A 24,735-nucleotide genomic window follows, 5' to 3' on the forward strand; every position below is an offset into this window, starting at 1 on the left:
GAAGAAACAACAGAGTTAAAGAGAGCAGTGGACCTGTATAGGAGGGAATGAGAGTGAACGAGAACAGAGGAGAGAATATAAGAGAGCTGAGCACTGGAGGAATGCTGATCCCTGCATATTTAGCTGGCAGATGGCTGAAATACAGGTATTTTTACATACAGTCAGGTCAAATCGCTTAAATCCTATAGATCAGTGGTTCTCAACAGTTGGATCGGGACCCAGAAATAAAACTCAAGTCTTTTCAGATTAGAGATATATAAAACTGTCTTTGACAGATGATAGTCTACTATTTAAAAATTTCAGACATATTTTTGTAAGCCTTACATATAAAATATGGAAAATATATACATATGGAAAATTAAAAAAAAAAAGTAAACTGTTAGACGAATAGTTCACCATTATGACCCATAGTCAGGATCCAAAAATGGGTCTCGGGTCAGTTTTGTTCACACTTGCAGGAAACAAACAATGCTAAATGTACTGTATAATCATCAATAGTTATCATAGCAAAATAAATCAACTTTTAAAAAGGAGGGAGAAACATTTGTCATTTTTAGTCGTCGTCGAAGGTTGAAAATCTGTATCTTCACAAAAGCAACATAAAGCCCCATCCCCAGCTGTACCATTTGATTTGCCCAGGATATGATTTTAGTTTACTGAAATTCCTCATATTTATCTGTTAGGCTAGAATTTGGAGAATAACACTCTTGCTACATTTACAAAATTGTCAATTTTACTAATAATGTTGTGTAAATATTTTTGTATTATTTGGGTCTATGCAGTTCATAGTAACACTGCAATATTACATTTTTGGAGTTTTGTAGTTTAAAACTTTCTGCTCTTATGATGGAGTATGTCCAATTAAAAATTTGGGTTCTGGAGCAAAAACACCGATATAGACATTTCGTCTTCAACCTCAGCTGAAACAATTTCGGCGCTACTCCGAATGCTGAATTTAACTGCTGCTTGGATCATATCAAATAGCACGATTGTGTTTCCACAGATGAGCGTTTGATAGCAGCCTTAACTCAAATAATACATCAATCCAGATCAAACAGACTGCGAGCTCTCGGCTTGTCTCTGCTCAGCTTTCATTAGAACTAAACTGCCTGGGGGACTCAACAAACCACATATTTTCAATCCTAAGAGAAACCTTGGATTTAATGTAAAAATCAATGCTTGTTCTGCCTCTGTTTCCTGTTCAGCACTGTTCTAAGGTCTCACAAAGTGGGCATCTCCGTAAATAAATGTGTTGAATTCCTGCTTTGCTAAATTCTCATTACTCTACTAATAGTAATAAGTCCACAGAAATCCACACTCACCGGGCTGCTTTTTTGATCATGTCAGGCTTGCCGTCGTAACTTTTGACCTCTCTGGTTTCTCTTCCTGTCTCTTGCAGATAATAACGACCATAAGAATGAAAAAGATGCCGGTATGGAAGAAGGTGAGTGACAGTGTTTCCTAATGCAGTGTTCACAATTGCAAACAAGATGGGAAATTATCACATCCAATATCCTGCAGCCGACCAAGTTTAATCCACGGCATCTGAATCGCTCTCTCCATGATTAATCGAGCCTTTTGTTGTGGCTGGCAGCTCTACAATTGCCTATAAACAAGAAAACAAGAGTCTGCATTTTCTCTCCGAATGCCTGAAATAGTTTTGCTAGCGTTACCATGTGCAACTTTGGTCTTTTGGCAAGTTAATTGAGATGAAGGTTGCCAGGTGTTGTCCTTTCACAGGCCTGAATTGTTTGGATGGTAGTCAGATTGATTGAAAGCTAATCGTACTCGCTCGCCGTCTTGTCGGAAATGACACAATCAAACATTATCAAATGGGAATGCAATTTGCTTGGCACGTCTTCTTTTAACGGCGGTCCATTCAGATGCAAATCACCTTGCTTTCTTTGTTGACTTTCAGAAAAGCAGAAGAGATTACAAGGCCTTCATTTGGAAGCCTCTTTAACTGTACATTAACAGTGACAAAAAGAGATAGAAAATAAAGGTGTTTCATTGTGACTAATGCGCATTTGCTACAGGAGCTAAATAGACGGCGACAGGTACAGCATTACAAACGATTCAGTGCTAAGCTAATTCCGAGCGCTAGACCCTTAAATCCGGCTTACATACCCACAATGGTCCCAAACCTGCTTAAGCGACTGTCAAAAAGACAACTGAGCATCGTACAATGGTAATCTAATCTGGGTTTATCTCTCGGTTTAGGCTGGACTACAAAACTGTACAGGTTGGATGATACCAGTCTCTGAGAACGCTATGCAAGGGTTTCAGTCAGATTGCAGTAACAGATATGTTAGTGTTAACTAAAGCTATCATAAATTGTTTGTTTTAAATTAAACTGAAATTAAATATATTACGTGAAAAACTTAGAAATGCCTTGTCAGCCAGATGAAATTAAACAAGTTTAAACAAAAGTACTATAATTACTATAACTAAAGGTGAAATTTAAAAATAAATCAGAGAAATATTTATTAAATATGAATTAAAATGACAAAAACATTACAAAATTGCTAGAAGTAAAAAAAAAAAAAAAAAAAAAAAAAATATATATATATATATATATATATATATATATATATATATATATATATATATATATATATGAGCTCATTTAAAATAATAATAATAAATATTGGAATAGTGCATAAAAAATAATAAAATAACACTGTATAGTAGTGTTGTTGTTTTTTTCCAGTTAAACTGGAAAACTGAACCCAGGTCAAACATGTCTCCAGCAGTCACTTAAACTCCATGGAATTATGACATGGACATTTTCTGGCAGGGTAACAAGGCAAGCATTGATCGTTTCCACAAAAGTTAGATGATTGAAAACACAGAGGGTGAAAGAGAAGGAGTGCTAAATGAAGCATCTAAAAGAAGGAGAACATTTTCATACCTCAACGACATGAAGTGAAAAAAGTAGCATGCTGTGATTTTTACTACAAATGTGAGAAGCTGTTCACAGGACTGGAGCTGTAAGCCAAGACGCCCATCAAAACCAGATCCGATCCAGAACAAGTGTTTTTTTTAAGCACCTAGCTTTGACTTTTTTACAGGCGGGCAATAAAGCAGTATTTTGAAGCAGTCCAACAAGCATCTAATAGCCCTCTGAACTACTGTAAGTTCTTGTATTGGGGCTTTGTGCGGTTGTGTTTACTTCTGCACAAAACCAGAGAGACCAATCACCTCTTTTGTGGACACTGTTATACCTCATTGTAAACACTGGACCGGGATGACCCGACATGGCAACACCTATCAGGATTCTATCCTGTTCACAACACACCAAGTATCACATATGCACACACACACACACACACACCGTAGCTCCCAGCACCCTGATTTTCCTGCCCCAGCAGTTTCGGCTTGCTTAGCCTCAGTTTCATTCAGTGAATGTCTGACTGGCAGCCAAGCCCTGGCCTTTAGCAGCGCTTCACTTAGCCAGGGCTCTGATTCTCTCTCTTTTTTCTCTGGAACCAATTCAAAGGCTCAAATGGTTGCCATTCTCACATGGAATTGAGGCTTTTTTTTTCCTTATCCCCCTGTATCAGCTCTCTCCTGCTCTCTATCAATCAATCCGTTTCTCTCCTTCTCTCTTTCACCTTTTTTTTTTCTTGCTGTCTTTCACCGAAATCCCTTACGCTACACTTTTACAGATCCCATTTTTTATCAGCTGGGTTTTACCGAGGCACACAAAAGCCCCTGTTGATGCAGAATCACCTGGTGCATGTATATGCACTCCAGCAAGGCCTGCGACACAATAGCAGGATATTCCTTCGCTCATTTCACCCTTATCAGAGCACTTCAGTATGGGCAAACTGCGCCTTGCAACCTTAGTTTTAGGGAGCTGGCAGTAGCCCTTTTTAAATTCTGGGATTAATAGAGAGCTTTTTTTAGTTTATGCATGTATAAAGGAGAACAATACTCATAACCATATTTCTTTTTTGTTGAGTTTTATTGAATTTAATGCTGATGAAAATGAGGCTGTGAGGGATAGACTTAAAGTCTTTACCATAACAGACAACGTATAAAGGTCCTAGATTTTCGCCAGCTCACAACTTTGGTTTATGGAGGTTTTATCTACCAAACGTTTCTTTTTGGAATGATTTTTCATCAGCTCAAAAATTGGTATGTTCTTACACAACAGTATATAATCCATTGAATGCACTGTACTTCTATCCCATGCAGCCTAATTTTTATTCTTGCCAAAAATTAAATATGGCACTACGCTGAATAAGGTATATTACACAAATTCTAATGGAATCTACCCATAACTGTACTTCTTAGTATTTATTGTGCCTTTTTTTAATTAGCAGTGCTTACTAATAATTGATACTACTGTAAAATCATAATTAATTTAGGATTTATTTTATCTTATTCTGTTTTTTCTTCTTTTTCAATAACCCAGAACATTTTTTTTTTTTTTTTTTAGAAAATGTAAAATTCTAGTTTTCTGAAGAAAGTTCTTATGAGTGGTGTGATTTTATCGACAGGTAACTTGCAGCCCGTGGAAGGAGGGGAAGATGATGATGTTGCTGATAAAAAAGGTATGAGAAAATCTGTGTTCTTGTGAGCGAAAGTTCAACTGTCAAAGTCAGTATCACCCAGCATTCCCATTTTCCAAGCATTGTTGAGAGAATATCAAAAGTCTCTTTGGGATGTTCTGTCAGGGTGTGGAAACCTGTTTAAGGAGCCATTAGCTTTCGAATTCTGCCGTTTCAGCCTCTCCGGTTGTGTAGCACTGAAACAATTACTTGCTTCTCAATAAGATGGACCAAAGATAATTAAATTCTTACACTGAAGGGCAGCAGCAGGCTATTAACACCACAATTTCTCCATTTGTCTTAAAGCCAGAGGGTTGGAGATGGTGTTTTTTCTTTCTTTCTTTAATATTAAAGCAGGCAGCACTGATGTCTTTGGGGAAATTTCCCCAGGCTGGTTTCTCTCTTCAATTTGCAGCACAAGTCATTTTTTCAGTAAACTGATACTTTAGCAAACAACAACCTACCAGATTTTGCTTTTCTAAACAACTAACATATTTCAGGACTACCCTTACAAGCATTTACCATAGTTTCTACCAAATACTTATGCTACTATAAAATCAAGTCAATGTTTAACAATATAATTTTTTAAATATATTTTTACAGTTGTTTTAGTAAGTTAACACTTTTGCTGGAAACTATATGGTTAACGTGGTATCTTTTGTAGGGGTACTGTAAAAAAAACCTCAATATATATAATAAAAACACTGCAAATAATAATAATAAAAAAAAACACTGCAGTTGTGGTTGGCAGAATTTGATCGAAAAAATATGGTAGCTACAATTGAGCTTAAATTTACAAGAAATTTTTTTTATTTTTTTTTTGACAAACTGACAAACTTAGAATAAAAACTGAATTGCTGAAATCTGTTTTGTACCTTTATAATACACTGACAACCACCACAAAACACAAGTGGTAATGGGAAAGCCACATGATGAAACACTGTTCATAAATAGTTTTTCCATAAGCTGAGGTAAATACAATAAAGGTGCACACACACTGGAAAAAAAAATGGTGTACAATTTTCACTCAGAAATTGCTTGTTTCCTAACATTTACAAAGAAATGGTAAGTAACACTGAATTAAACATGACATTTGAAAGTAGAAAAGTTGAAACAGAATCTGAAACAGTACTTTTTTGTAAAACATTATCAAGTAATCTTTATATGCAATCTTTATATGCAATTATTTATTATTTGTGCAGTGTCATGCACACAAAGACAAAACATCAGCATGGTAACACACACGACACTAAAATAATATACAATAAACATTCATTTAACAACATATGTCATATGAAACCCTCATGCATGTAACTAACAAGACAAAAGAAACAGTTATTTAAATAAAAAGCTATCAAATTTGAATTTTACTGTAAAATTACAAATCATTTTTCATAGCATTTTTGCTGTTTTACAGTGTTTCTAAACAAAGTTCAGAAATTCTGATTGTATTTTGTGTCACTGCCTCCACAACTTCTTGTATATCTAAAATCTTAATGGGAACCAATCTAGTCACAAATACCCTTGTTTAGAGCCCCGCTTTTAACCTTCACAGGACAGCGTAAACATTAGTGAAGTGAAGTGACATACGGCCAAGTATGGTGACCCATACTCGGAATTGGTGCTCTGCATTTAACCCATCCAACGTGCACACACACAGCAGTGAACACACACACACCGTGAACACACACCCGGAGCAGTGGGCAGCCATTTATGCTGCGGCGCCCGGGGAGCAGTTGGGGGTTCGGGGCCTTGCTCAAGGGCACCTCAGTCGTGGTATTGAGGGTGGAGAGAGCGCTGGACATTCACTCCCCCCACCTACAATCCCTGCCGGCCCGAGACTCGAACCCACAACCTTTGGATTACGAGTCCGACTCTCTAATTAGGCCACGACTTCCCCAGTATTAAAGCTTAGCTCTGCAGAAATTGAGCTCAAACAACAAACAGCAGCGTTTGTTACGAAGAACAAAGCGTGTTAAAGCGGCACAGTCTATGATTTATCCACAGGTGTTAGCCGCAGCCCTTGTCCTCTAGTGCTGTCGCCAACATCAGATGCACTCGCTCTAATGCAGTGTCACTCAGAGAACAAGGTACGACGGCACATTAAATATGTTTTTGAAATCACGTTTCTGATTCATGGAAAATGAGCTTTGCATACACATTACTCTTCCGCCAGAGCTTGCAGCTAAGGCTCGCCTATTGGATTCCCGCCGGCCGCAACTTTGTTTTTTACGAACAGAGGAAGTTGATATACAGCCGTGGTGGGATATTGCTTTGTATTACACATTCACTACTCTCCCTGAGGGGATGCTCTCTAACTGAGGTTAGAGCAAGAGGGCCTTTTAGACAACCCGCTAATGACAGAGAAGCATTAGTGCTGTTCTCCCTAAAGCAGCACTTCATACATTCACATGCTCAGGGGACAACTGGCCCCGAAAGCACTGATCTGGAACTCTCTCCGTGTTCCTCAACGGGTTACCTGTGAGGAGCATAAAGGAAAACAATACCTTATTCCAGATAAGCTCCCACTTGCCTTCCTTCACAGCAAAGGAATGTGTGAATCTCAGAGGCTCTGGAGAAGTCAGTCAGATTATGAGACAAACAGACAGAAAGGGGCATTAGCTGCGACCGGCAGGCTTAGTCTCAGTTAGCCCGGCTGCGGCGATCCGTTCAATCCGACCCATCAGCAACGGGTTGTGGCCTAAGAGAGCCGACGTGATGCTTGGGTGGCGAGACTGGACTTCTTGACAGAGTTCTTGGGGGATAAAGTGATTTTTGATGTAATCCACATGAAATCCATACATGGGTGGATCGGTGTGCCGAGAAATCAGAGGGATTCTTCACAGAATTGGACTGAGTATTTTAGCACCCCCGGGTAGCTTTTCAGATGACCTGTGGGGTGAGTGTGTGTGCCGTGTGGCATTTCAGAGATTAGGAGGTGACAGGTTAGATGGGTGAATCAGGATACGGAGCGTCAGGTCGCGCTGTTAACTGTGTACTCAGCAGATGTAGAAGGCAGAGGGGGCATGTTTGGAGAGGGAGAGAAAAAGAGAGCAGGTCTGTGTGTGGAGGAAAGAAAGAGACATCAGGCATCATATCTATATCGCTAAACTTATGCTCATGATGCCTTTTTAGTCTTAATTTCCTCTAAACATGTTCTCAATATTATTCCCTTATTTAAAAGAAAAAAAAGATTTACAATAAATAGCACTTTTGAAAAATGTTTAATATGATATACACTCTTATGAGATAAAGAATCCAGCATATCAGTAGCCTAATGTAAAATCACTACTTAGAGGCTGCCATGTCCTGATAAATTATTTTATTTTATATTATTATTATTTTTTTATATATATTTAGATGTTTATCATATGTTTGTATTTTAATTTCTTTTTACTCTTTTGTAATTTTTTTTTTATAATAGAATTTAATAATATTTTGCACATTTTTTAATTCCCACAGATTAACTGCTAAATCTTTAGAAAAACTAAAGCATTCAGAATTTGTTTTTCCTTTTATTGAAATTAATTGTTGCTTATTTCTTTAATTTTATAGTTTTATACCCTGTTTGTACTTTACACATTTCTTATTACACACGTTGCAAATGTTTTGGCAATAATTAGTTTTTCGTGCCATTGAAGCTCAAAAAATAGAAAAAAAATTATGTGAACCAAATGTGTTTGACAGAAAGAAAGATAGAATGTGTGTAAGTGAGGGAAAGATAGAGGCAATGAAATAGAAAAGAAGACACAAGAAGATGATGGAAAGAAAAACAGAGCAGGAGGGGTCAAGCGACAGGAAGCTTCAATGATGCATTTATACCGAGAGTGGGCAGTTTTACAATTGTATATTGTAGATAGTGACTCAAGTGTCTCTAAGTCCACAGTTTTGGACAGCTGGAAACACGGCTGTTAAGCTCCGACCCTGGCAGAGAGCGAGACACTGAATCAAAAGACTCTGCACCATGTGAGCTACGTTCCCCTCTTAAAAGAGGATGCCAGCACACACACACACTAACGCAGAAGGTAGATTCTGGGCCGCTGAGCAGCATCTGTTGATTGTGACACTCTCACTCACCTTTCTCTCTCATGTCTCATACATTTTTCATGGTGCTGGTTTTCTTCACCATGAACTGTGTTCAGAGAGCCTAACTGACAGGAAAGAGAATTCCCCGCCGTGTGAAAGGAGGCAGTGCTGCTGTTCGATCCTGTATGATTACGGATCCATAGTAATGTGACTGTAAATGTATGGCATTAGAAATATTTTCTAGATAGCACACAGAAGCGTTTCTGTATGTATGCTAGCGAGCGTCCTCCTCCTGAATGTGTGTTTATTTGCTATAGCGTATGTCGTCTGAACTCTGTTACACTACTGCCATCTGCTGCTAAAACCACTCACTGCTGGGTCGCTGCATTGAGCTTCACATCCTTATTCAACATTATGGCTTTATAAAATCATAAAATAATAGAACATGACACCAAATGCTTGTTTCCATGCCCTCACATGTCCTTTCTCTTGCTTCAAAGTTAGTACACCGGCTTTACTCGCCTTAGTTTTTTAGTTGTTTGGATGTGTAATAAAGTAATTTTTGATAGATGTGATTACTCTATACTAGGTTATTTCAATGTCTCTCTCTTTAATAAAACTGCTTGTCTAATTTTAAAATCAAGAAAATAGCTTACTCATATTTTGAAACTTCGAAACCTTCCACGTTAACTATTTTAACTTTGCATTCTTTGCTTTTTACTGCTTCCTGTATGAAAGAGGCCATCGCGAAGGCATGCATGACTCCACTCTCGTCTCAGAATAATTTGCTTTTGTCTGCAGGTTACAACATCCTTCACTGGTGTATGTGGTGATTGTATGACCTCACATTGAAACTGAGAATTTATCATCTTAGGATTTCAGGATCCAGTTTATCCTCAGGTTCCTCACAAGAATACCATAAAAGACGAGTGTCTTTTTAGCAATAGGATGCTATGACTGTGCCTTAGTCAGTGCTTTAACCCCACGCACAGGATCGTGGGTCAACATGAATCTGAATATGCCTTAATACCTTCCTTCCTTCCTGTGAATGCAGCATTTATAAAGTTATGTTCTCCACAGGGTGACTAACCTTCTCCCACATAATAATTCATATAGTGAGCAAAACATTGAGCTTCAGTCCCTGGAGAACTGCCCTCTGCCCTCTAAATGAATAAAAAGTCACTATATCATAATCTGTTGTTGTTGGTTTATCAATATTGGGGACGAAGAAGGTCCAGTGTGTGTAAAGCCGAATTTGATTGACAGCTGCACTAGAGGCAAGGCTGATGACAAAACAAGGTACCTTTTATGAAGGTCTACTGTATCGTTTGGCATATTGTGTTTGTTTTTCGTTTTCATTATTTTAAGAGTGGTGAGAAAATAAATTGCTCAGACATTGGAAAATTGCTTCTCACACCAGCTTGTTAAAAAAGCCAATTATGTCAGCAGCGTAATGGCCATTGTCAAGCACAGCGGATTATTTGTGTCAGGGTCTTCATTTTTTCAATTCATCCCAAACCCCATCTGGGTTAAAGAGAGACGGAGTCCGGTAGAGCATCATGATATAACCGAAGAGGGGAGAGAAGGAGGAGATGTCGAGTTTAGAGAACTAAATTGACTGAGAGGGACAAAATTAAACCCACCTGGGATAAACGCATTCATGTAAGCCCGTGGGACGCACGGCTGCGGGCTCATGGGATTTCTGTGTGGGGTTTGTTGAGATGTATTTAGCTGTCCGTTGGGACAGCACTCGGTGCAGTATAGAGATATTGAGAGAGCATAAAATTAGTGCAGCCTTGAAACATCAAGAATGCCAGAGCAATTATAAATATTTGATGTAAAACATGACCACAGTAGTAGAGCTTTCCTCTAGACAAATGTGTGGACTATTTTATCAAGGATCTTGAGGGAAGATAAATCTGCCAAACAGCTTTTTAACATGCCCATCAATGTGCTGGGGTTATGATACTGTAGTAGTGTAGTAACGGGTTTCGTTTTGTTTTAGGAGTTTGTTTGTTTTTTGGTTTTGATTTGTTTGGACTTTTTTCTGTTACTTGGTTTTCTTTTGTTTTGGTTTGCTTTTTTGTTTTCTTTTGCTTAGAATCTTTCTTTTTTTGTTGTTGTTGTTTTTTTATTCTCTTTGTTTTATTTTGCCTTTTCATGTTTTTTGTTGCTGTTTTGTTTTGTTTTGCTTTGATTTTTTTCTCTTTTTTTCATTTTGTTTGGTTTATTTATTTGTTTTTCTCACTTGTTGTTTTTTTTCTTCTGTTTTGTCTTCTGTTTTTTGTTTGTAACAGATGAATTTCAGTAGCATGTTTACTCTTAATACATCTGTGTTTATCTATGACTGTCTTTTTTTTTTAGATGAAAAGCAGGATGAAGAAATGATGAGCCAGCAAGGTAGGCCTTTCGTGTCTGATTGTTCAAAGCTAAGAGAATTGTGTTTTTCCTGGCATTGACCTTCTCATACAAAACCCTGAGACAGAGTCATTTCCGAGTAGTTATATTTTACAAGCAAGAAGAGCAGGTCTGCAGATTCAGTGTTTGTCTCTTCTGAAAGATACATCATTAAAATGTTCCTGTGTCTTGTTATCCTAGTATTTAGCTTGTGTTACCATCTTGTCACCACAATTTAGGAGCAACAGCAATTTGTCTGTACTTAATTAATTATTTTATCTACTACAACTCAGCATAAATGGCTGCCCACTGCTCCGGTGTGTGTTCACTGCTGTGTGTGTGCACTTGGATGGGTTAATTGCAGAGCACAAATTCTGAGTATGGGTCACCATACTTGGCCACATGTCATGTCACTTTTTAATGATTGGCAAATTCAACTCCACAACTAGAACCAAACAACATCCTGAGTTTAAATGGTTGAAACTTTGCTAACTAAATTTAAAATGGGATTAAATAATCTGTGTGATGTTGTAACATCAAATTTTAATATCAAAGTCACACTGAAGTTTCTCATCCTCAGTAAACCATTAAAAAAAGACATGTTTGATAATCAAACATCAGCTGGAGTCTTTCCTGTTCCTCTTCACAGAGGAATTTGTGCTTTCATTTCTGCTTGCCAGCAGCAGGAGTGATTAGATAACAATCATCATCTCTTCTTTAATATGGGATTAGCCACTGCAGTCTGATGAAAGGACTTTTTTTGGATTTAAGAATAAAGACAAAAATCTTGTCATTAAGTATATTTCTCTTGTGTGATTTCAGAGGAATCCACTGAGGATGTGACAATGCAAAGCCAGGAGCCAGAAGGTTTGTCATCATCTAAAAAGTGAAACCCTTAAGACACTCTTTAAAATGTGTGAATGAAATTGCATTAGATAACAAAATATCAGATCATTTTAGGAAATACAGCATGCAAATCATTTCACAAAATAATTAAAAGTTGCTAAGCTTTTAAGTAATAAAACAAGAGATGCAGTATTCAAAATGATTAAATAAAATATTTGGACACTATCTGGTTCACTTAAAACCTCCAGCACTATTTGTTTGCAGATGGTTCAATATTTGGCATTCATACATTATTTATGACATTCATACATATTTAAGTATGACTTAAGTATCTAAAAGTTTACCTATACTTTTTCAGACCAATACATATTTACTGATTTCTCATCATATCCAGTAGACAAGAACAATAGGAATCAGAAAACATGCAAAATAGGTCCGTCTTTGCAATTCAGTATGCATGTCACCCAAAAACATGGAGTCTACATGCTAGTGAGCGAGAAAATTCACTGGGTCTCTCCACAGTCTTTACGCTTCACGTGTCACGCTGTACCCATTCGCTGAAGGATCTGGATGGGCTCTGTTGTCCTTGAACTTGTCTCATTACGGACAGAGAGAGTGGCTGTCAGATACAGTTATTACCGTGACGCTCTTGTGCGTGAGTGTGTGTGTTTTGGGGGTGCATCTGTTTAATGAGACACCTCGCTCCAATCCACACGAACATACACAGACAGACATCAGAACATGAGCATCAACAGACACACACCACTGCACACGCTGAAATGATCGCTTGTACACACACATACACTCAGATACGCATGGCCCGACTCCCTCTGGGTATTCATGTAGTGCGATAGAAACTTTACATTCAAACCCGAGGACAAAACCAGCCGCAGCCTGTCTCTGCTCGGCTAACGTTGAGCTTGCACAAAATGTCACTTTGACTGCAGGGCTCTGAATCACATTTGCACACTCATAAGACGCTGTTTTGTTTTGGGTTGGGACTTGGGAGTATCGACTTGGTACTGAAGTACTAGTGCTTTTTGACATCCTTATCGCCAACTTTTGATTTACTTTTCCCCTACCAGCTCTGACGGCTGTAGCTATGAGCATTATTAATAATAGTCTCGCCAAGCAGAGGAGGCAAAGCAAATGTTCTGCTTGGACCGAACCCAAGAGCCAGAGATACTTGCAATTATGTTCCCTGGAGAAAAGCAAAACAGAGAGATTTTTAAGACCAGGTGAGGCGGAGCTGGAGATTGTGCAGAGACAGAGGCTAAATCTGAATTTACCTGAGTGCCGAGCACCTGCGACGCATGAATCACGAGTGCAAACCGGCACATAAAGATGTATTTGCATAATTTTTTCATGGTTGTTTGTTCATTCATGTGTTTTACTATATACTACATACAATTTGTACGTGTGTATATATATATATATATATATATATATATATATGTGTATATATATATATATATATATATGTGTATATGTGTGTGTGTGTGTGTGTAAACAATTTAATATTTATTATGTATTATTTGTTTGACATTTTCAATATATATGACCGTATATCTGTGTGCAAACAGTATCAAATCCTACTGATAAAAAGTCTGTATGAATTTTACCTCCATATACAAGCTGTTTTACACACAACCACAGGAGTAAAATTCATACCCTGGCAGAATACATCTCATTTCAGCAGGAAAAACAAACCAAGCTTGGGAAAAATAAACAATTTATCTTCAAAATGAATGACACCCATATTGTTGTCTCTGCCTTGGTGTCTGTCATTCTAGGGTGCATGTGGGTCTTTAGGGTGTCCAGATGTTTTTTGAGACTAGTGTAATTGTTTTCTGTCCTTTTGTTTTCCAAAGGCGAGAGCCCTGATGCCAAATCCAAGGATGAGGAGACCAAACCTCCTGAAAAAGGAGACGCTACAGGTAACAACTGCTCCCATATTTTGCTCTAGTTCTTGGTTGTAAATGTAAACATAACTTTGACTCAAGATATTATGAAAATACAGTACAAAATTACAGTAAAAACAGTAATATTTTTTAAATATTATGTTTTAATATATTTTTAAATGTAATGTATTCCTGTGATGGCAAAGCTGAATTTTTTGCAGCCATTCTTTCAGTCTGATGATCCTTCAGAAATCATTCTAATATGCTGATTTGGTGGATATCAATATTTGTAACTGTTAACAGCCAGGCTTCTGTATGATAAAAAAAAATGAAAATGACAAATAGTCGGTTCATGCAGGAACATATTGAGATACTCCATGATTCTGTTGTTCTTGAAGAATTTAGAACAACTTGGTGTTCAAAGTTGGCTAAACATACCTGTTTTTTACCCACAACTAGGACTGCGCAATACATATATATACATATCTATCTATCTATCTATCTATCTATCTATCTATCTATCTATCTATCTATCTATCTATCTATCTATCTATCTATCTATCTATCTATCTATCTATCTATCTATCTATCTATCACAGGCCACTTTATTAGGTACACCTTGCTAGTACCGGGTTGGACCCCCTTTTGCTTTCAGAACTGCCTTAATTCTTCGTAGCATAGATTCAACAAGGTGTTGGAAACATTCCTCAGAGATTTTGGTCCATTTTGACTTTTGACATTTTGGCAGTTGCTGCAGATTTGTCGGCTGCACATCCATGATGCGAATCTCCCGTTCCAACACACAGGTGCTCTATTGGATTGAGATCTGGTGACTGTGGAGGCCATTTGAGTAAAGTGAACTCATTGTCATGTTCAAGAAACCAGTCTGAGATGATTTGAGCTTTGTGACATGGTGCATTATCCTGCTGGAAGCAGCCATCAGAAGATGGGTACACTGTAGTCATAAAGAGATGGACATGGTCAGCAACAATACTCAGGTAGGCTGTGGCATTTAAACGATGCTCAATTGGTACTAAGGGGCCCAAAGTGTGCCAAGAAAATATCCCCCACACCATTACACCACCACCACCAGCCTGAACCGTTGAGACAAGGCAGGATGGATCCATGCTTTCGTGTTCTTTACGCCAAATTCTGACCCTACCATCTGAATGAAATCGAGATTCATCAGACCAGGCAACGTTTTTCCAATCTTCTATTGTCCGATTTTGGTGAGCCTGTGCGAATTGTAGACTCTGTTTCTTGTTCTTAGCTGACAGGAGCGGCACCCGGTGTGGTCTTCTGCTGCTGTAGCCCATCTGCTTCAGGGTTCGACGTGTTGTGCGTTCAGAGATGGTATTCTGCATACCTTGGTTGTAACAAGTGGTTATTTGAGTTACTGTTGCCGTTCTATCATCTCTAACCAGTCTGCCCATTCTCCTCTGACCTCTGACATCAACAAGGCATTTTCGTCCACATAACTGCCGCTCACTGGATATTTTCTCTTTTCGGAGTATTCTCTGTAAACCCTAGAGATGGCTGTGTGTGAAAATCCCAGTAGATCAGCAGTTTTTGAAATACTCAGATCAGCCCGTCTGGCACCAACAACCATTCCATGTTCAAAGTCACTTAAATCCCCTTTCTTCCCCATTCTGATGCTCGGTTTGAACTTCAGTAAGTTGTCTTCACCACATTTAGATGCCTAAATGCATTGAGTTGCTGCCATGTGATTGGCTGATTAGCAATTTGTGTTACAAAACAATTGAACAGGTGTAGCTAATAAAGTGGCTTGTGAGTGTGTGTATATATATCAATGTTTTACAATAAAAAGTAATAAAGTGTGTTTAAGGCAAATATTTTTAATGTATTTAAAAACAGAAAATGACACATTCAGCATTTTCGTTTCACAATGTGCGCAATATTTCAATAAGTTTGATATATTGCACAGTCCTACCCACAATGTTTGTTACCACCTGTGGTTTTAAAATGAGGTAAATACCATTTTAATATTCAAATAAAAGCAGAAAGTGATTAAACAGTCTTGACACCTTGGGTTTAATATTTGAAACCAGCTTTCCCACACCAAAGAAATACATTCACTTAAAAAATTAGCAATAAAGTGAGCAATCTGGGCCCCTCTTCGGTTGCAGCGAGATCGAGAGTCCTCGGGCGGCTGGTTATTAGGGCGGCTGTTACGAGTGTGTGTGTGGGTGATATAAGTCTTACTTTCCTGCAGGACGCTACATGAGTCTCAGTATCTGTAAGTGAAGGACAGAGGCCTCCAGGGCTCCATATTGCCCAGGTGGTGCGATATGAGCCTTGCACAAACAGCCAAACTACCCCACACACTTCCCACTCCTCCATTGATTATGTGAACGCATGTCTGTGTCCCTCTGAACTGTGACTTCAAACGCTTTCCACGCAGATGGAGTCAGGGTGGACACGTGTGCATTAAATCCTGTTTTGTGTCTTTCATCTGATGGAATGTGTATGTGTGTGTGGGCGCGGGCAAAATTGATGTCTTTTGCGGCCTTGTATCCCACTCCAGAGCAGACACAGGTGTTAGCTGGAACCGCACAGATGGATACTCTGACTCTCCATCCCTTTAAAAGAGAGAGAGGGATGAGATGGGGAGGGAGAGAGAGAGACCCAAACACAAATTAAAGGCATTAGGCTGAAACAGCTGCTCCAGTTCATCCTAAAGTGGTGGCTTAATACCGCTCGGTCTTAAGCAATGGGTCGCCTATTTCCTCTCCATTAAAACCATCATTTAGAACTCATCAAGTTAATTTGAGCGCTGACACACCTATATTTCATCTCACAATATATACAGTTATTAAATATTATTGCACACTCCTTTCATTTAAAGCCATTTTTAGTGAGTATAGTGATTTGCTGGCTCAGACATCAAATTTTTTGTACATTTGAATATAAAATGCAGGAAATGCTTAGTCAATAGGGCCTCAAACTGTAATCCTGTGTTTCTTTTTCTTTTCTTTTTTTTATTATTATTTATTTATTTGACAAGTTGGCTGTTCAAATAAAAAATTACTTTATTTATTTATTTATTTATATATTTATTTATTTTGGAATGAGGACCAAAGCAGGTGTACATTTACTTACTGTTCAAAGTTTTTTTTTTTTTTTTACCATCAGTTTTATTTATTTATTTATCAAATGTGATGAAGACTTAAGTTTTACGAAAAAAAATAAAACGTTTTCTTCAACAAAGAATAGTAGAAAACTATATTAAGCAGCACAACTTTCTATTCATCAAAGAAACATAAAAACAAGTATTTCGGTTTCCTCAAAAATATTAAGTAGCGCAATTTTTTTCAACATTCTTAATAATTTTATTTTATTTTACTTTTTTCAGCAACAAACCATATTAAAATAATTTCTGAAGGATCATGTGAAACTGAAGACTGGAGTAATGATGCTGAAAATTCAGCTTTGCATCACAGGAATAAATTACATAAAATAAATTACAAGATTTAGGAATAAATTACATAAAACATGTTTAAATAGAAAACAGTTATTTGCAGTTGTAATAATATTTCAGAATATTACTCTTGAGCCAGCCATGGTAACATACGAATCTTCAAAAATATTACAATATCTTACTTAGCTACACCTGTTCAATTGTTTGGTAACACAAATTGCTAATCAGCCAATCACATGGCAGCAACTCAATGCATTTAGGCATCTAGATGTGGTGAAAACGACTTGCTGAAGTTCAAACCGAGCATCAGAATGGGGAAGAAAGGGGATTTAAGTGACTTTGAACATGGAATGGTTGTTGGTGCCAGACGGGCTGATCTGAGTATTTCAAAAACTGCTGATCTACTGGGATTTTCACACACAGCCATCTCTAGGGTTTACAGAGAATGGTCTGAAAAAGAGAAAATATCCAGTGAGCGGCAGTTATGTGGACAAAAATGCCTTGTTGATGTCAGAGGAGAATGGGCAGACTGGTTAGTGATGACAGAACGGCAACAGTAACTCAAATAACCACTTGTTACAACCAAGGTATGCAGAATACCATCTCTGAACGCACAACACGTCAAACCCTGAAGCAGATGGGCTACAGCAGCAGAAGACCACACCGGTGCCGCTCCTGTCAGCTAAGAACAGGAAACGGAGGCTACAATTCACACAGGCTCACCACAATTCGACAATAGAAGATTGGAAAAACGTTGCCTGGTCTGATGAATCTCGATCAGAATTAGGGTCAGAATTTGGCATAAAGAACATGAAAGCATGGATCCATCCTGCCTGGTCTCAACGGTTCAGGCTGGTGGTGTAATGGTGTGGGGGATATTTTCTTGGCACACTTTGTGCCCCTTAGTACCAATTGAGCATTGTTTAAACGCCACAGCCTACCTGAGTATTGTTGCTGACCATGTCCATCTCTTTATGACTACAGTGTACCCATCTTCTGATGGCTGCTTCCAGCAGGATAATGCACCATGTCACAAAGCTCAAATCATCTCAGACTGGTTTCTTGAACATGACAATGAGTTCACTTTACTCAAATGGCCTCCACAGTCACCAGATCTCAATCCAATAGAGCACCTTTGGGATGTGGTGGAACGGGAGATTCTCATCATGGATGTGCAGCCGACAAATCTGCAGCAACTGCGTAATGCTATCATGTCAATATGGACCAAATCTCTGAGGAATGTTTCCAACACTTTGTTGAATCTATGCCACGAAGAATTAAGGCAGTTCTGAAGGCAAAAGGGGGTCCAAACCGGTACTAGCAAGGTGTACCTAATAAAGTGGCCAGTGAGTGTATATACATATATAAAAAGAGTAAAAGTTAAAACCATAAAATGCCAGTTTTTTGCAACCTGCTTGTCAGAATAGCTTTTGTTGAAACGATCGTCATTTTACTAGGTGTAATTTTTTATTATTTCACATTGGTGCCTAAGAACACTTTTCATCATGTTAAAATCACTGTAACAGTCTCTCTTGCTGCTTATTGCTTTTGTGTTAAATGGACTGCTGAATGCAGAGCGTTTTTGGCTCTCATACTCTATTTGTTAAATGAAAATGTAAACCGTGTCCACAGAACAGAGGAAGATGTACCATTTATAATAACAAGCACATTTTTTTTCACATTTTACATGTTTCTTCATCAATCCTACTTAATCCAGTCCTGCCCACTAAAATCCAACTACAGCCCACTAAAGTGACAGTTAAAATCCACTGAAGGCTGCGCAATGTAAATTCTGGCAAGTTTCTAATCAACTTGAAATAAATGTAATCTTTATCAATTTCAACAAGGTCCGCAAATGTCAACAAGCTAGCCAAACTGGTTTGATTCCCCACAGGATCCACCTGTAAGACAGCAGCTCTAATGCAAGCCTTAATCTTCATTGCTTAACTCACACACAGACAGAGATCATAGACTTACATTCTCATGTTCATACCCAGAGTGCACCTGAAAGGACATGACTAATCAGAGGCATAAGCCATGATCAGTGCCATACATACAAATCCACACACAGAAGAACATCTGCTGCATCCAGTCGAGTACCAGAGAAAGGGTCTCCGTCTCCCAGATGCTGCAAGTTTTTGCAGCCGTCCCTGATCAATTAAACGCCTACAGCATTTCCTTCGTTGAGAGAGAGAAAGTGAAGGACTGAAAATTTGAATTTAGTTTCCACATTTACTTGGTTTCTCACTGTAAAGATGTCAATCAAATCTTAAACTTGTGTGACAGTAGAATGCTAATAGCAGAAATCCAGCAGATATATTTAATAAAACATGATTCTGCTTTTGACAGAATGTGTTCAACTAGAAGTAGGACATACTGAGTTTGTTAGTATTAACCAATGATACATAGAGAACTCAATAATCTGATATTGTTCAAAGCATAAGATATTTCTTTCGTTATGGAATGTTTTCTTTTTAACTGATATTGACATTTTCGCATATATCTCCCAGGTGCATGTTATTTATGTGTGTCCCTTTTGGGTTTTAGTGAAGGCGAGTCCAACAGCAAAGAAGAAAGTTGAACAGGAGAGCGAAAAAGATACCGGGAAGAAAGAAGGCAAGGAAGAAGACCCTCAAGTTGCAGGTGAGATCATTCACTCACTGTTTTTCACAGGATGTAAAAGGAACATGTCAACACACACAGATCATAGAAAATAAGATCATATTAAATCTATCTTAGATTTACAGGATAAAAAATGTTAAACGTGATGTGTATATTTGATCCAGCTTAATAGCTCCTTTTCCTTCAACAAGTGTAAACACTGACTTAAAAGTTGATAATCTAAAAATCTATATATAATAATTAGCATGACTGGAATAATCTGATAGTTGTGCATCTTAATACTGGCTCCAACATTGCATCTATCACACTTCTACTGCATAGCCTATGGTTTTTATATTGTGAATCTGATTATTTCTCTCACTGATAAGGTGAGCTATGATGTATAGATAGTCAAAGTAAAATGTATCTAAATTTGCCGAAAGTTTAATTAGATGTGAAAAGTTTTCTGGCATGTGTGACTTGATAACTATAACAACACTGATCAAAGCAGAGCTGAGGAGCTGTTATATGAAATTAATTCATAATGACAAAAGTCTATCACTGAAGTGAGATTTGTTCATTTTATGAGGAATTATGTTTATGAGAATGGCCTAAAATGAATTTTCATGCTGAAGCTATTAAAAATGAACATCATTAGACACAAAATATTAAATCTTTCAGACAAATGATTAACCTTTTCTCAGCTTTTTTTTCATGTTCTTTAACCAGCTGGTTTTTAGTGGATGCACATTTTCCAGTTAGTCTGAAAACAAGAAATTGTTAAATACTTTATATCTCAGTTTTGAATAGTATATGTGTTTGATGTGATATATCTAATGTAATTGCGTTCATAATGGCATTCATCGGCCACTCTAAAGTCATTATAGGTTTCCTGCAGGAATTTACAGCTTGGAAGCCTCTATTCTTGTTATCAAGATGTGAAAGGCAATTTTTTTCCCTCTCAAAAAAAAAGAAGCATTTTGTATTTTGATTGTGTATTGATTGATTGTTTTCTATGCGTGCTGAAATAGAACATTTTTGAAAAGCCTCTGTGCAGAAATTGGACGCATCTCCAGAGTCCGTCGTGATGGCTGGTTAGCAGCTTTGATGCCAAGGAATTTTCTAATCTCTCAATTTATGAAAATCCTCTTAGTAAAGCCATTACAGGTTTTCAAATCTGGCATTGTGTGTTTAACCATTTTTTTTAAAACTCGCCAAACATACAAAGCACTGACGTCTTAATACGAGCCTGCTATCTGTGACTGCACAGCCTTGTTAAACGCAGACAACTTAAAAACTGAAAACAAAAACAGCATTGTGTTTTCTCACAGGCATATGTTGTCAAAAAGCTGTCAGCCGTTTGAGGCAGTATGAGAGGGCAGAAGAAACAGCTGGCGTGTTTTTAATCTTCTAAATTTCATACAGGAGATCCAGTAGTCTAATGCGCTTCTCCTGCATTTGGCAGATAGTAAATACATTGTGTTTGTGTGTGTGTGTCCGTGCGTGCGGCACCTTAGGCAACAGATGAGCATCATCAAGGCCCGCTCTCTCCTTTTGCCGTTTCCTTGATCGATTACTCAGCGCAGATGAGGCTGGCCTCCCCTCACACTCGAGGGCAGGGCTTCAAATTTGTCTCGGAGCCCCATTATTAAAAATGATAACTGTAATCTCACCGGCTGCCTGATCTGAATGAGGAAATAAAGGGACGGTAATTCTGAACTGGATGAATTATGAATGGAGCTTTTTGAGAAGTGAGCAAATCGGAAAGGACAATGTTATTGGATTAGTATTGTTTTGTTTTTTTATCCGTTAATATGTTAATCTGTCTCGTTCTGTCAAGGGGAAGAGAAAGGGGGTAGCCCAGAAAAGAAGATGCAGACAGGCCAGCCTGATGAAGCGGGAAAACAGATGGAAGGTATGACTAGTATGATTACTTAATTAAAGAAAAAGAGAGATGTACATGGCACATTCCACGTATGCTTTGGTGTCCAATTTCATTGGTTAAAAGAATGCCCCAAAATTTTGTTCTTCTGTGTGAAGATAATTTCTGAAGAATGTTGGTTTTGGTTCCCACTGTATGGACAAAAACAAAAACAGTTAATATGAGCAGAAACTGTTTAGTACCGACATTCTTCAAAATATCTTCTCTCAAATAGAGGTTTGAAATGACTTGAGTGTGTGTAAATGATGGAAATTTTCATTTTGGGGGTTGGCTATCCTTTAAAGGATTTTAAACTACAGCAAGACAGCTGATTTAAGCTGAATTTGCTAACTTTTTACCCATTCTACCTTTTTTTTTTACTTAAAGGATTAGTTCACTTTTAAAAAAACTTTTGCTGATAATTTACTCACCCCCATGTCATCCAAGATGTCCATGTCTTTCTTTCTTCAGTCGAAAAGAAATTAAGGTTTTTGATGAAAACATTTCTCCATATAATGGACTTCAATGGGACCCAAACGGTTCAAGGTCCAAATGACAGTTTCAGTGCAGCTTCAAAGGGCTTTAAACGATACCAGACGATGAATAGGGGTCTTATCTAGCGAAACGATCGGTCATTTAAAAAGTAAATAATTTTTTTTAAGTTTTATAAGCACAAATGCTCGCCTTGCTCTGTTCTGTGATGCGCGTTCGTGACGTCACGTAATACGCAATTACGTGGAAAAGGTCACGCTTGATGTAGGCGGAAGTACCGAGTCAGTGTTTACAAATGTGCGGAAGGAGGACCATATACACATATTCAAATGTCTTTGTGTCAGTTTATCGTTTAAAATGCCCATTTCGTGTGCGTATCCTGGGTGTTTTAATATTAAAAAGCCTAAAAGAAAATTTTGGATTTCACGTCAACCGTGACCTTTTCAACGTAATTGCGTATTACGTGACGTCACGTCACGAACGCGCATCACGGAACAGAGCAAGGCGAGCATTTGTGCTTATAAAACTTAAACTTTATTTTTGAAATGACTGATCGTTTCGCTAGATAAGACCCTTATTCATCGTCTGGTATCGTTTAAAGCCCTTTGAAGCTGCACTGAAACTGTCATTTGGACCTTGAACCGTTTGGGTCCCACTGAAGTCCATTATATGGAGAAATTTTTTCATCAAAAACCTTAATTTCTTTTGGACTGAAGAAAGAAAGACATGGACATCTTGGATGACATGGGGGTGAGTAAATTATCAGCAAAAGTTTTTTTAAAAGTGAACTAATCCTTTAACGTTAATAATATATATGAACATAAATATGAAATATATAATTTAATACTAAAATCTGATACTGATCATTTGAAAAAGAAAAAAATGCATCCCTATTTATTAGGGGTGTAACGGTTCGCAAAATTCACGGTTCGGTTCGATACAACACAGTGGTGTCACGGTTCGGTAGGTTTTCGATATGGGGGGCGGGGCAATTGGTTACGTCGCAATGTTGGAAATATTTCTGTTTTAAACCATGAAGGCGAGCCAATGGATATCACACAAGCATGCGTTTGTATCAGGATTTATGCCGGTGAACATCTTAATCTCAGTCAATTAACTATAAGCAGAAAGTGAAAGTAAAATCGGAAAGACGGAGTAATGATGGAGCTTTCGGTATCTGACGCCAGAGACAAAGAGAGACTAATCTACTTCAACATGATGATAATGGTATAGCCTATAGTTGTTTTCATTTATTTCCTTAATATTTCTCTTGTAGCCCGTACATAGTAAAAAAAAAAAAAAAAAATAGAAGAAAAGTATTTCGTGTTAAACAGGTTGTTTTTGAAAGTCGGTGCTCAAAATAAAAGCTTATATTTAATCGATTTTTATTGATGACTGCAGTGTTAATATTTTAATTATAGGACTATAATTCTTTGTAAGTAGCCTAATAGACCTGTTTTAAAACACCTTTTTAAAAACATTTTAATTGAGGAGTAAATAGCCTAATCTTATCCTCGCAGCGCGTCAGTTATGCGGTAATAATTGCGGGGGAAATTTATTGTACTTTTAATTTAATAATAAAAGTAACTTCATAATTATAATAGGCCTAATAAAAATAAGAATGTAAAAGTGAAGTGAAGTGACATTCAGCCAAGTATGGTGACCCATACTCGGAATTCGTGCTCTGCATTTTACCCATCCAACGTGCACACACACAGCAGTGAACACACACACACCGTGAACACACACCCGGAGCAGTGGGCAGCCATTTATGCTGCATCGCCCGGGGAGCAGTTGGGGGTTCGGTGCCTTGCTCAAGGGCACCTCAGTCGTGGTATTGAGGGTGGAGAGAGCGCTGGACATTTACTCCACCCACCGGGGAGTAATAGGATTAGTCCAACGAATCGTTCGGTTTGTAATGCGTACTGAACTGAAAACCTCGTACCGAACGGTTCAATATGAATACGCGTATCATTACACCCCCACTATTTATATATAAGTGAAAGTGCCACATTAAGTCTTTATATCGTATAAAGCAAGGTTACGCAAAACCAGACACACATACAATAATATAGATACACAGAGGCATGTCTGGAACATGTTCGCACATTCATTCAATTTTGCCCACTATTTGTGTACACAAAACTTGATTAAAAATGTTATGTACACAGATAATGGATAACGATTCCCATTTAGACACAAGCGACAGACTAATACATACACACACACACACACACAAACGTGGCAGTACCAGATGTTAAACACGGAGACGGTGAGATCGATACAACATATTTAAGATGATAAAGCCAAGCTCAACCCCTCACCATACGGTGCTTTTAACAAAAACATGCTCACGTTCACACACAAACAGCCTTCAATAACACCTCAGCCGAGTGTTTCTGAACGCTGTTGGCACATGGTCATTAGGGCACTACTGCCAATTTTAAGCAGGTGTGTCAGCTTGTGTAACTTATAAAGTCTAATGGTTCTGCATGTGTTAGCATGGGATCGGCTTCTGAATAAAAGCATGTGCTAAATGACTGACTTACGTGGAAG

General features: G+C 38.0%; 1 protein-coding gene across 2 annotated transcripts in view; it reads left to right on the forward strand.

The window, feature by feature from the left end:
- The window catches only part of LOC306882082 (ADP-ribose glycohydrolase MACROD1-like), a 576,444-nt gene that overhangs the window by 534,845 nt on the left and 16,864 nt on the right, over positions 1–24,735 (forward strand). The window contains exons 11-17 of one of the 2 annotated variants that reach the window (XM_079436537.1): positions 1,400–1,444; positions 4,506–4,559; positions 10,947–10,982; positions 11,802–11,846; positions 13,697–13,762; positions 19,713–19,808; positions 21,607–21,681. In XM_079436537.1, the coding sequence (XP_079292663.1) occupies positions 1,400–1,444; positions 4,506–4,559; positions 10,947–10,982; positions 11,802–11,846; positions 13,697–13,762; positions 19,713–19,808; positions 21,607–21,681 (417 nt within the window). The remainder of the gene's footprint in view (positions 1–1,399; positions 1,445–4,505; positions 4,560–10,946; positions 10,983–11,801; positions 11,847–13,696; positions 13,763–19,712; positions 19,809–21,606; positions 21,682–24,735) is intronic. The other variant, XM_079436538.1, reaches the window with a different exon arrangement.

This window comes from Barbus barbus (genome assembly GCF_936440315.1).
Source record: "Barbus barbus genome assembly, chromosome: 16".
NCBI classification, from domain to species: domain Eukaryota; kingdom Metazoa; phylum Chordata; class Actinopteri; order Cypriniformes; family Cyprinidae; genus Barbus; species Barbus barbus.